This window comes from Chondrus crispus, genomic scaffold (assembly GCF_000350225.1).
Source record: "Chondrus crispus Stackhouse genomic scaffold, scaffold_108, whole genome shotgun sequence".
Lineage (NCBI taxonomy): Eukaryota > Rhodophyta > Florideophyceae > Gigartinales > Gigartinaceae > Chondrus > Chondrus crispus.
Window position 1 is genome coordinate 122,936 of NW_005178943.1, and position 12,736 is coordinate 135,671.

At 49.0% G+C, this 12,736-nt stretch overlaps 5 protein-coding genes; 3 read left to right on the forward strand and 2 right to left on the reverse strand.

Annotated features, from left to right (window-relative positions):
* Positions 1-1,342: 1,342 nt before the first annotated feature.
* Positions 1,343-3,310, reverse strand: CHC_T00001660001 (hypothetical protein). XM_005712608.1 is given in 2 exon segments: positions 1,343-1,837; positions 1,838-3,310. 1 exon segment carries the CDS (start codon positions 3,308-3,310, stop codon positions 1,838-1,840), a length of 1,473 nt encoding a protein of 490 aa, XP_005712665.1. The 3' UTR covers positions 1,343-1,837.
* Positions 3,311-3,315: 5 nt separating this feature from the next.
* CHC_T00001661001 (hypothetical protein) lies at positions 3,316-3,570 on the forward strand. The gene has a single exon (XM_005712609.1). It carries the CDS (start codon positions 3,316-3,318, stop codon positions 3,568-3,570), a length of 255 nt encoding a protein of 84 aa, XP_005712666.1.
* A 9-nt stretch (positions 3,571-3,579) lies between these two features.
* On the forward strand, positions 3,580-3,696 carry CHC_T00001662001 (hypothetical protein). Its single transcript, XM_005712610.1, has one exon. It carries the CDS (start codon positions 3,580-3,582, stop codon positions 3,694-3,696), a length of 117 nt encoding a protein of 38 aa, XP_005712667.1.
* A 24-nt stretch (positions 3,697-3,720) lies between these two features.
* On the reverse strand, positions 3,721-4,344 carry CHC_T00001663001 (hypothetical protein). The gene has a single exon (XM_005712611.1). It carries the CDS (start codon positions 4,342-4,344, stop codon positions 3,721-3,723), a length of 624 nt encoding a protein of 207 aa, XP_005712668.1.
* A 2,211-nt stretch (positions 4,345-6,555) lies between these two features.
* CHC_T00001664001 (hypothetical protein) lies at positions 6,556-7,179 on the forward strand. Its single transcript, XM_005712612.1, has one exon. It carries the CDS (start codon positions 6,556-6,558, stop codon positions 7,177-7,179), a length of 624 nt encoding a protein of 207 aa, XP_005712669.1.
* The last annotated feature ends 5,557 nt before the right edge of the window (positions 7,180-12,736 follow it).

Consider the following 12,736-nt stretch of genomic DNA (forward strand, 5'->3'; position numbering starts at 1 on the left):
CGTCCTCCCCTGTGCTGCACTACTGCATTTGGTACAGTATCAGTGATGAGTTTGTTGGTGCTCCTCGGAATGAGCACAGTTTCTTCTCCAAAGTATTGAACTGCACCAGATTCGTTCAGCCGGTGGCTACAGTACTGTACTGTTGTGGCTCGTCCTGAGACACAATGATTGCCGAGAAAATCTTTTACCTCCTTTCGGCGGGAGGCCAGGCGTCAAGAACTCAAGAGTCCACTTGAGCTCCTCGTCGAGAAATCCACCCGATGCCTGCCTCCCCCTTTTTCTACGCCCCCAACTACCGCTTATGTACTCCCCGCTGCTCGCTATAAACTACCACTACCCCCGATCGCAACCCCCGCACGTAGCCCGCCAGTCTTCTCTTGGCCCATTCCTGCGCCCAGCCCTCCGCTTGCGGTTCACGATCTCCTTGCCCGCCTTCTCTCTGGCCCGCTCCTGCGCCTGCGGTCCTCCGCTTGCGGTTCGCGCTCCACCCGCCCGCGCACGCCCTCGTCCAAACGCAATGCCGCGCGCTTCGCTTCGCCCTGTCCTCCAAGCGTAAGTCCCGCGCGCCCTTTCCTGCGCAGTGTGCATTCTTGGGCGCTGGGCTTACAGCATTCCTAACAGTACAGTTGTCAGATCCATGGATGAAGGCATCCTTGGATGCTGCAGTGGTGAAGGAAAACACTACTCTACAAACACAGTGGGAAGGCACAATCAGCCTGAGCGTCGCTGCCGCTCTCTATATTTTTCTGCCTTTCTCTACTCCTCGATTTCTATCTCCCTCTTATTAGTCCATTGCTTTGGACTAGCCACTGCGTCTGGCAACTTTCAATTAAACCGACACTGCTTGTGCCGGTATGCGCAACGGTCGCTAATACCGTTGAAAATCTAGGCTATGCAGCACCCTTTGCAAACCGGCCTGCAAACTGCCCTTTCGTGCACTTTCACAAAAGCTTTGGGCTGCATTGCCCTTGCACTGCCACCGACATTGCTGGACCCTCTAGACTTGTACACGCGGACACGTGAAGCACAACTTGTAACAACAGTACACAGTACTGTACACGAATGGACAAAAGTATGAGGGGAATTTGAAGTACTAAAAGCGATCTGTGTCCAATGGATGACCAGATGCTTTTCAGAATTGAGGTGCAGCATCTATGCAATTCATTTGCACGGTTCTCTCTCATTGGCCACTTGGTATGAATGGTACGCACCATCCTCCAACCGCCATGTTCGTAAAAGCGCATGAACCGTTCGGTCCTTAATCTGGACATGGATCGCGATTCGTTTGTCTTCTCGGCCTCCCACGCTCTGCCTTCGCAGGCATGTGCACCAGCACGTCATGTGCTCAGAGCGTTTGTTCCCGTTTTATTCACGAACGATAATCCTTAGAACAGCACTACTGCTTGTTCCTTTTCAAGGCTCGCGCTTCCTTTACGAAAGGCGAAATGCAACTTTGCCAAGCTATGAGCACATACCCTAAATCGAATTTATTCTCTTTCTCCACCACTTAACATCCACGAATAAAGTGCGGACACTGTAAAAATGCAAACGTACTAACCCCCACCCCAACCACAGATAATGTCACACGCGCAAATGAGTTTTCTCCTTTAAGCCCAGTTCGACGCAGCTTGAGAAGAATGTATACATCAAGAGTGAGCTTACTAAACATGTCCAAATCGATTAGTATCAAGGCCTTTCGACAGAAAACAGAATACCAAGGAATGCGAGACACAGGCACGTTTTGCGACCTCAGAAGTAGCTGCGCAAAACAAGATTCCTTTTTCGTATACAACTTCGAGAGCGCTTAAGATTCTTGAAGGATGGCGCTTATTTAACGTCACTTGTTGCCATCCACGTGTTCCGCACGACGACATTCGCTATCGTCGCTTCGTGACCTTTCACCGGTGGGACCGCTCCGTGATACTGTGTTCATTCCCACCAATGGCTTTTGGATTTGCAAGCCCGCCCTCACACTGTTGGTGCATGCTGTAGCTTTGGATCGCCTTTGCCATAGACGAGGATCAGGAGATACAGACCTGCTGCGACTTGTCGCGCTAAATCTAGACTCTGGTGTCAAGGGTGAGGGTGGCACGCTGCTCGCAGCTGCTGCCAATGCTGCAAGAGGATTAGCGCCAACCTCGTCACCTAAAAGGCCACTGCTCATCCTCGTTTTTCGGAGGCTTTTCATGGGCTTACATGGAAGCGTAGAAGGGCCAGTGTTCTTCGAACCGTACGATAAAAGTCGAGAACTTCGGCGCACTGGTGGTGCAATGCGAACATCTCTAGCTGCAATGGTTTCTGGACTATTTAAAGTTCTTTGGTCGGTAGAAGTGGGTGACATCATCGACCGCATCGGCGAGGGTACCACCACCTTCGGCATGGGAGACCCAGACAGACCGCACCCTGGCGAGGCGACAACAGGACTATTCGCTTCATTAGGGAACAGAGGAGCAGGGAATAGAGGAGCACTGCGGTTCGCGCAGAGATGAGGTGAGGAGGTCTGAAGGGGAACGCTGTCTCCAAGAACGTTGCGAGCAACAGGAGCTGACATTTGGAGCTTTGCGTTCTGCGCTTTCACTGCTTCCGAGCCGTACAATGCAGGTCCGATGTTCACATGTTGAACATATGGTACGCTCCACGTCAGTAGTTCCTTCCTCGAATGTGCGACTAGTGTAGATATTTGCAGCTTAGAGTCGCGTTTTGGAGTGATTGGAGATGAAGCAGTGTACGGACTCGGTACACCAGATGTTGGCAGATCGTGGTAAGACGACGAGACCCCGGACGGAGTGGCATATCCAGTATGCACAGAGAGATCCGCTTCACTCTTGAAATCATGGTGCAACTTGTGTCCCTGGGCACTCCCGAGAGTAGCCACAACTTCAGCTTCAGTGGCTCGAAGAGCAGCCTCACGTCGTTGGCGCTTACGCAGCATGGAATTCCAATGATTCTTCACGCAATTGTCTGTACGGCCAGGAAGTTGTTGAGCTATTGTAACCCACTTGTTTCCGATCTTCGCATGTGTTTCACGAAGAATACGTTCCTCTTCGGGCGACCACGGATCCCGACGGATACCTGGCTTCAACTGATTGAGATATCTTTCGCGGCATTGCTTCCCAGTGCGATTTGTCAACTGAGAAGCGACGCGACTCCAAGTCTTAGACGCAGAGATGGACGGGGGCACCGCAGATTCTTTTTTCACTAGCTCAACTAACCTCGCGTCTTCTTGAGGCGTCCAACTGGCACTTCGGCGACTCCAACCCTTTTGACCGGTCGCACGGCTAGTTCCAGAAGCATTTGCCGGTGGGGGCATGGTGGATGACGTCGGAGCCCTCCGAACTCGCTTCTGAGAGGCAGGTTTTGGAGGGAGATTGGCGCGCGCTTGAGATCCAGAGCTTAGACGAGAGCTTCGAGGATCTCCAGAGCCCGCACCTTTTTTTCCTGTGCCCATGGGATCAACGTAATGTCAACGAAGATACTAGCGGTACCTTGCAGCCTTCTGTACAGTTGAGCAGATCTGGCCAAGGACAAAAAGCGCACTATAGGAGCGATTGCAGAGTTGATTTCCTCTGAGGAGACTAAATGCCAGGTGCTTATTGTCGTGCAAAGGAATTAGTGCTACTAATCGGAAGAAAACTTGATCACACGGGACGTCCAGCAAGAAAAAATCGTCATATCATGACGGAAACTCTTGCCTAAGCCACGAAAGCACAATTCTAGGTATCAATGAAAGCTAACGACAGAACCGCTGCTTGTCTCAATGAAAGCTTGGCAGCCTGTCGAAGCTCGAGCAAACAGCTGACCGTCCTTGATGGAGACTAAGGGTGAATGCGTAAGGGTAATACTGAACACGGTCAGGGAATAGGGGCAAGGATAGGTCGAAAAAGCGGATAGCAGGGCTGGAAGATTCGGAGGGCGAGTAGAGAAGCGTGGTTGTTGTCTTGGGGGTGTGCAGGCAACAAAAGGGGAGGGCAAGATGGAAGGCAGGCAAGACCGCGTCTTGCGGCTCGGAGGATGGAGAGGGGGGAGCGGCGGGGAAGTGGGGGTCGGGGGATGGAAGAGGCCGGCGGAGTGGGTTACAGACAGCAAACCGGGTTTGATGGCGGGAGAGATAACTGTGTTGCGGCCGGGGCACAGGCGGAAATCGTTGATATGTTGAAGGGGAGGGGCGGACCAAAAGTGTGTCGGCTGATGCGGTACCAAGCCCCGCCCGCGGTCCCGGTCCAACTCGTGCGGCACCACTGGTGCAATTGAATACTGAATATTTTTCTCGATTTTAAGCATGTTTCCTTTTCTTTCGTTTCTGTCCTCCATTGTTAACTCCTCGTCGATGTATAGAAATTTCATTATTCGGGCAATGGCACTGAATTAAAGGATGCAGCAGAAAAGTTGTCTGATATCTATCCGATCAAGCGTTATATTAACAAAACATTTGCGAATTTTATTTCTTTTCAACTTTGATGTCCACGATTTATATTTTTTTATAGAAGGTTGACTCGTTTTATTTATTTATTTATTTTCTGAAGTTAGAACTGAATAGAAAGCACTCTACACGTGTACACAATGTCTTTATGACACAGTTATAAAATTGGCCTAAAGGAAAATTCTTACTGTAAGCCCAGCTTCTTTTAAACACCTTATGTGCATCAGCTAGTTCATTTTCGCTAGAATGGACGAGCGAGTGCTTTATCCATGGTGATGGCCTTTTAGTTGCAAAAACAGAAGTGAAACGGCAAGTGGCGTTCTCTAGAAAAAAAGGAAATAACTTTTGTCTTCACATGAGGACTAACGGTCCGATCGAAAGTGGGTTGACGGGAATTATCAAGAGAGACGGAACTCTCAAAAAAACTCAAGGTACTTTGACAGGATCTGCAAAGAGATAACTGATTGCCGGTGAGGAAAGTAACAGAAACAGTGTCTTTGAAGTTGTATCACTGGTGCTCAGACTGCTGAAGTATATAGGCATCAGATTTGAAAGATTTTAAGCGTGCATACATACGGGACAAATGCAATGAGTGGGAGTAGCTCTGTTGTCAGACCCCAGAAAGGAAAACGCTTCTGACGCTGATTGTTGCCGTCAGCGACAGCGAGCTAGCCAGAATCTTGTTGGGAGCTACATGCAGAGTCACGTCGTCGATGTGTTCAAAGCACAACGCCCGTTACATGGGGGCGCAGTCATCTGCAATTTGGTGGCCGAGTTTGAAAAAAAACAGAAACGAAAAGAAGTGAGGTGAGAGAGCGAGCCATGACAAATGCAGATCACGCACTCGAAGAGAGCACGCTCCTAGGCCGTCTTCCACTCTGCAGACAGTTTAGCGTTCAGCCAACACGCCTTTCATCATGCTGTACGATATTGGGACAGTAGAGTATGTGGAAGCCGTGATGCTTCCACTACCCTTGGGTACTGTGCAGTACCAAGGGTACCCTTGCAAGGGCACCCTTGCAAGGGCACCCTTGGTACTGTACTAGCCAGAGTTTTCTGCTGTCCTGCATGCTGCTCTGCGCTTGTCAAAACAATTATAAATCACTTTTTGGGGAGGAGCTCTCACGCTGTAATGAAAAGAATAACACTTTTCATTATGCTTGCCTTATTTCAGGTGATCACTAAAATCGACATGAAGCCAGGCCCCACAAGCCGTACCCGTATGGCCCCTTGTGGAGGGCTCAGAATTCTTCAACTTTAGTCTCCAAGCCGGCCCGTGAAGTGATCACTTGCTTCCCTGTAATTCTGAAACAGAGCATTTTACTGCTGGAAATTTTCTCGACTGGGGAAGTCGACAACTGCTCTGAAGTGTTATCATTAATTAACGGATCTCGACTGTATACAGTATATCCCTACTATTCTTAAATACGAAAATTCGTATGGTAGGAGATTTCTGAAAATGATACCCCTTATCGTTATGTACGCAAAATCGTATACAACGCCCTGAAAAGGGGCTAGAGAAAGCCCAAGTTGTCTTTCCGCTCGCTTGTCTTGGCTGCTTCCGTCAACTGTAAGTTGTAAAACGTGCTGTAAAGTGCCTGTCTTGAGTTCAAGGGCCGGCGAGTTGACGTCAGCATCGAGTTGTAGGCTCGATCGTGCACATGTTCGGGATTACAATTCGACATCGAATCCATTTCAACCGGCATGGCCGAAGTCAGTGAAGATGCAGCTCCAGTCGTAGCTGTGAGTGAAGGGAGAGAGCACGGGCCAAGAGGAGGCTCCCTAAGCGCTGATACAGACGTTCAAAGACAAAGGGTTCCAACTGCTGGTGAGGGAAGGGGGGTTAGGCGTGGAGGTAGAGGTCGTGGAAGAGGAGCGAGACGAGGGCGTGGAGGCGGCAGATTAAGGAGTGCGAATGGCAGTCAAATAGGAGGTATTGATGGGGCAACGCAGTATAGGGCGAACATGCGTGCTTCTACCCAAAGTTTAAAGTGGGAGCAAAAAATCGTTACCCAAGTTCTGAAGACGGTTGGGGTCAATGCTTTTCTTGCTTGGCGAATGTTGGGGTGCAAAGTTTTGCTCTGTTCTTCTTCGTCTTTTGGTGGTCTTGATAAATTTAGAGACGCTCTCAACCGATGCCAGTCGTTGGCAGATTTATTGCTGATGTATCTGGGGATCTACTACAACATGCAGACAACCTACAAAAGAACGAACAAAATGGAGAGAAAGGTGATCACAGTGGCACTGTCACAGTAGTTATAGGGGATGAAGACGCGAAGGAGTTGTCCCGAAAAGCTTTATTGAGGAAGCGGTGTCGTTTGTTGTGGTTCAATCATCAAAGCGGACGAAAGCTTAGAATTAATGTGCAAGAGCACCCGCCTTGCTCTACAGGGAAAGACGTGTGGTGTGCTTTGTGTGGAAATGTGAAGCATAATGAGGACAAATGGCGTGGAAGGCGGACTGGTATTAAGCGCGGGACATGTCATGTACATTTATGTACAAAGACGCATACAGGACAGAGAGTGAGTTGCTGGAATATTTGGCATAATACAATGACTCTTACCCCTCGTGCGACGAGTCCCCACAAAAACAGGTTTGGTAATTCGTCCCGGCATTCTACTACACCTGATCAGAGTGAAGCCAGGCGCCCTGAGATTCCGAGCCTAAACGTTGAGTCACTCCCTCCCAGTGAGAATGAAAACCGGGAAGCCACAGCGTCAGCGAGGACTAGCCTCAGGAAGAGGAAGAGACGTACGTAGAACAGTGTTTATTGCGCTTGCATCACCAACAATAGATGAAAAGACTTTTCAATTGATAAACATGTGCTTCAATTGGCCTGTTTAGATAGATGTGAGTCCTTGATTGCGCTTTCTAATGAAGATTAAAGGCAACGGTAGCAAATAGAAGTAATCTGAGCCTAACGAAATGGATGGGGACTTCTCTTTTTCCAATCTTTGCCATCACAACAGACAATCCTTATATACGAATTATCGTATACAAGGCTAGTTTTGGGGTCAATACGGATGTCCAATATGCCCTCCAGAGGCCTTCGATACACGATATTTTCTTTAAAAGTAATGCTATAGGGCCTTTTGTTGCCATCCAAGGAGGGCATAGCTTGAAGCACAGCACCGAAGATGGCGATGCGGCTCAGTTATGACACTTCAAAGTTCTGTATACGATATTTCGTATGCATGAAAAAACTGTCGAGATATCGTATTTTTTCAGCGACGGTTGAGTGCAGGTCATGCTTCTTTTTCCATTTGTGGCGCAGGAGGGCCTGCCTTTCTTGTTTTTGCCTTTCACAAAACAGACCAAGGGCTCGATTGATGTGTACAGGGGGGGCCTCCGTAATAGTGCGCTCTTTGTTAGTACATTTACGTCAATAGTGCGCTTTTCAGGCCATGTCAACGATTCTGAAACGTGTACAACTGTACGCTTGATATGCCAGCAATGCAGCTGTAGCGAGCCTTAGAACCCACGCCGCCGCTTGTTCCCCGAGAAGACATCTGCGGTATCAGCCACCACCGGCATCCTTATCTGCACTGCCGTGCTCATCATCATGGCAAACGTGAGCTCATCGAAACCGAAAGCACAGCGCAAAAGATTATCGTTGGCACAGAAAGGAAAAGTCCTTGAATCTCTTGAGAATGGGGAAACAGTTTATGGAGTTGCTGCATCTTTTCGTTGCAGTGTGCGCCTTGTGCAGAAGATTAGAACTGAATCGGCGTTACTTCAAAGAAAAATGCAAGAGCGTAGCCACAACATGCAGCTCAAAATCTTTTCAGCTGCGCGGTTCCCAGACATTGACCGTTCGCCGTTCGACTTTGTTCACATTGCTCGAGCAGCGAAACTGCCGATCTCTGCTGCCACACTGCAGCAACGTACCTTACGGATCCGAGACAAAATGCTCCAGCAACAGTTACCTCATGATCAGCAGAGTAGACTGCAAAATTCACAGGGGCAGGTCAGGGTTTGGGCCGTGCGAAACGCGCATTTTTTGATGCTTATTACCCTTCCCCGGGAGCTTGATTTGGGGCGGGGTTTATTTTGGGCAGCGTTATTATTTACCTATGCCAAACGTCCTTCTGGCACTTGAGACCCATCCAAAGCGGGCCAAGTGCTTCGTATCATGCTAAGGAACATCTTGAATTAAACTGCTTTCGAAAAAAGGCGGGTCGATCCGTGATAGGACTCTTCAAATAAAAAGGGAGTGGTAGAAATCGATAGATTGCTCGCCATCAACCGCGGGATTGCCTCGAGATTCCTCTCTCGATGCGGCGTGAAACGCTTCTGGCGAACCGTAAACAAGTACGTGACCGAGATTTAGCGGAGAGAAGAAAAAAAGCAGCTGAAATGATCTGCAAGAGGCATTCTGTCCGCCATGTTGCGGAAATTTGTGGAATCTCAAAAGGAACTGCAGGACGCATTGCAACTAGTATTAACCCAAAATACCACCAGTCCCTTGCAAAGCTGGTTGATCCTGCTGACAATCAGCCTCGTAAAAAGACAGTATGGACACTTGAGGAGGCTGTAATGCTCAACGATAAAATAAAAAGTGCCGGTTTGCATGGGTTTTCGGTCGACAAGAACACAATGAAAGCCACTTTACAAAAATTGGCAGCTGATGGTCCTGGTTACAAGAATTCCACTCCTTCTGATGCTGCAATACGTACACATAAAATCCTGAATCGTGATATAACCTGTCGCAAAGCAGAAAAAAGATGCTGGAAAGCTTGGTGCAGAAAAGTTTGAACATGTCAACACTTTTGCCAAATGTATAGGTGATGTCAAAAGAAGGCATCCCAAAATTTTTAACGATCCGAAAAGACTATGGAATATGGGCGAAAAACATGTAGACGGGGAGTTCGGTCGTCGCATAAACACCTTAAGGTTTTTATGCGACGACCAAACTCCCTGTTAGTGAATTCACTAATGCAAGTTCTCACCACGGTGGGTTTAAGTCCGTCCAAAGGGGTTCCGGGAAACACGTCACAGCGGTGCTTGCAGCTTCTGCAAGTGGACATATGGAACCAATTTTCTGCATTGCTGCGGGGAACTATACCACGGAAGATTGTATCAAACGATACCTTAAACATGATAATGGGGCTCCACACTGGCTACCACAATCGGGGTGGTTTCCAAGCAAATTTGTGCTTCTGTGCACGCAAAATGGATCTATTAAGAAGCAGACGCTTCCAATGTTTCTCAAGCATTTTGATAAATATGTGCGGCAGATCTTGCATCGAAACGTAGCGGTAGCGCTTTTCTTTGATGGACACTCCTCTTGCAATAGCATCGAATGGGTGCAGAAGGCGCAGAAGCGCAACATTGAGGTGCTTCTATTGCCAGCGACCACTTCCCATTTTTTGCAGCCTTGTGAGGACGAAATCAACAAAACGTTCCAAAGGGCAGAGAGAAAAATCAGGGATGATGTCATGGGAATGGTCGCCACAAATGTGCACGCGACTGGATTCAAGATAAAACTGGCGGTCGCTGGAAGCGCCGCAATTTCTGCTCAGAACGTACGCGATTCCATTATTAACACTGGCATGTGGCCTGTAGATTTTTGTTTCGCAAACAGAATGAGGGAACGAAAGGGAAGTACAGAAAGTCGAAGAGCAGGTCCAGGGAATTACTAATAAAGGACTGGCAAATCGGTTGACCAGCGTCTGCCTTCGTCACAGCGATGCGCGAACGTTTGAAGACATCAAGCGGATTGTAAGGAATGAGTCGCGGCCCAGTGCTTTCATTGAAGCGATATCGAGGGTTCTCAGGGACAATCAAACAGTAAGTTCTATACTGCGACGAATAAATCCTTTGCGTACTGTGAGTGTGGGTAAGTGCACAAAGAAGGTTCTTTGATGTGGGGCACCCACCGCTTGCTTGAAAGTTGGGAACCTTGTTCAGATTAGAAAGAAGAAGAAGGAGGCAGCACGGGCGGCGGCAAATAATAAAGAGCTGCAGACGGAGGGGCGCGCCAGGCAGAAGGTGTTAGATGAGAAAGAAAGAGTGCCTGCTCGCTTGGAAAGGGAAGAACTCAAAAAAGCGAGCGATGGAGAAAGTGGGGAGGAGTGCTGGGAAGGATCTGGTAAAGCGCGCAAAGGTTGCGGAGTGTGGTATAACTATTTTCGTCCCGACCACTCGGAAACGAGGGGGGTCAGAGGTAAGGGAGCGCGCCCCGCTGGGTAACCCATGCACGAACGCAAACCGTACGGAAGGACTCGAAAAGAGGGAAGACTCACGTGGCCCGTGACGCGCAGCCGGTCGGTAGTGTTAGATCCGGACGGCCGGTCACGGGTTAGAAGCCTGAGCCTAAAAGAGGAACCGGAACGGCATAGCAATTAGCCGTAAAGGGAAGGGAAGCGAGTCTGCCTCCCGTTTCCTGGAACGGGGCAGGTGCTCCCGGTCTTAACCCCTAAGTGGGACGCCAGGACACCTGTCCCGCTACAGTAGCTGTTACATACTGTATACCAGCTACTGTGCTAAATTGGCTAATTTGTACCATTAACCACTAATTGCTAATTACTTACCGGACGGGTGGCACACGTGTGCCCGTGGCCACGACCGGCGCCAAAGGTTATGCCACGTGTGCGCCGTGGGGGTACTACAATGATCACCGTAATTAGTGGGGACCGGACTAATTCTGAACCTGGGTTTTAGAGGCCGTGACTGTGAATAGTCCGGTCCTGACTATTTATGAATCTAGACTATTTACGGTGTGATTCTTAAATAATCGGGACCAGACTATTTTACCAGTGCAAAAATACTCTAGATCAGTTGACAATCTGATGAAAGGACAACTTGTCACGCGATGGGCTCACCGTTGAAATGATTGCGATGCTTTGCGATGATCGCTTGCAGGGGCAAAAACAGTTGCTTCTTCTCCCACTGCCCGTTGACATTCAAGGACATCCCAGTGCGTATCATCGCTTTTCGTGCATATGTCAGACCGGCCTTATCGCGCTGCGCATTGACATCCTGGACTGCTTCAGCGGCCATCTGCAAAAAGAATGTTTTGCCAGGATTTTTCAACTTTCCACTCGCTCCCTCACCACTCCCCATCCATTCCCCTCTTGCCATTAGACCCACTTTATACGCATCCCACCTGCTCCTCCATGCGTCTTTAAGTTTATATATGACGAACGAATCCGCAGATTGTACCAGATCAGTGGCGTTCGCGGGAAGCTTCCTCAAGACAGTGTTGATGTCCCGACGGCATTTAGACACTGCTTCAGTTTCAATGTGCCCCGAGCAGTTGTCAACAAAGAGGGTCCGATTCCGGCCGTAGATGTCCCTCCTGATTGCCCTCGGCTCCGCAAGCCACTCGGCGAACACACGACCATCCATCCATCCCTTACGACCTGAGCAATAGCAGACACCGGTAAAATCGTCTGGTACACCTCGTATTGGATAAGAGCAGTTCGGATTCTGGAAAATTAGCATTGGCGCCTCTATCCTTGCATGAACACCACCCGTTACTCTTACCATCATAGTTATCCCTTCATCGCCGGAAACAACATCTGCATATTTCACAGACTCCTGGCCACGTAATCCAATAGTTCTCCCGTTGTCCATATTAAACAAAAAGTGCGTTTCGTCCGCGTTCTCGACTAAATCTTCAACTAAGTCTCCAGCCATAAACCCTCGCTTTAGAGTCCCAAGATGGTACGTCACATTCTATTCTATGAACAATTGCTTGTCGGGACTTACGGAAAAGTTGCCAGCCTGGCGTCTTATGACCAAGTCATGGGCAGCCATGAACGTCTGGACCCATCTTACAGTAATTAGTTCGGCGATTAGGGCTCCTCTTACGAGCGTGGTGTGGTTAAAAGAAGCGTCAGGATCTGCCGTTTGGATCAAGCTTTTTGCGGCACAGACTAGGAAGGACGGACTGAGCTTTACATTCATGGAGTGCAGCCGATCAAACTCCCCTTTCAGAGCTACATATAAATCTTTCACTCACTGTTCCCTCTTTCGTCCACGTTCATTAACAGCCTTATTGTTCTTCCGTTTTCGGCCTTGACTCCCCGTTGACGACAGATTACCCAGCCAACGCCCGGGAGCAGATAGACTGATGTACTTGGATCTGTTTTTCCACAAAAAAGAAACCTTGCCGTGGTTAGTTTTGTAGCTGTCCGGGAATATATGAGGGAAATTCCGCAAGGCCATAGCCGGAAGACCGTTTTGCCTTGTTTCATTGGCTTGGGACAGCATCCATTGAATCACAGTTCTGCGCTGTCTGATTGTAGAAACAATCTGCCGTTTTCGGCCTTGGGAGACGATATTGGCTGTGTCGGAGACCAGTAAGGCGCT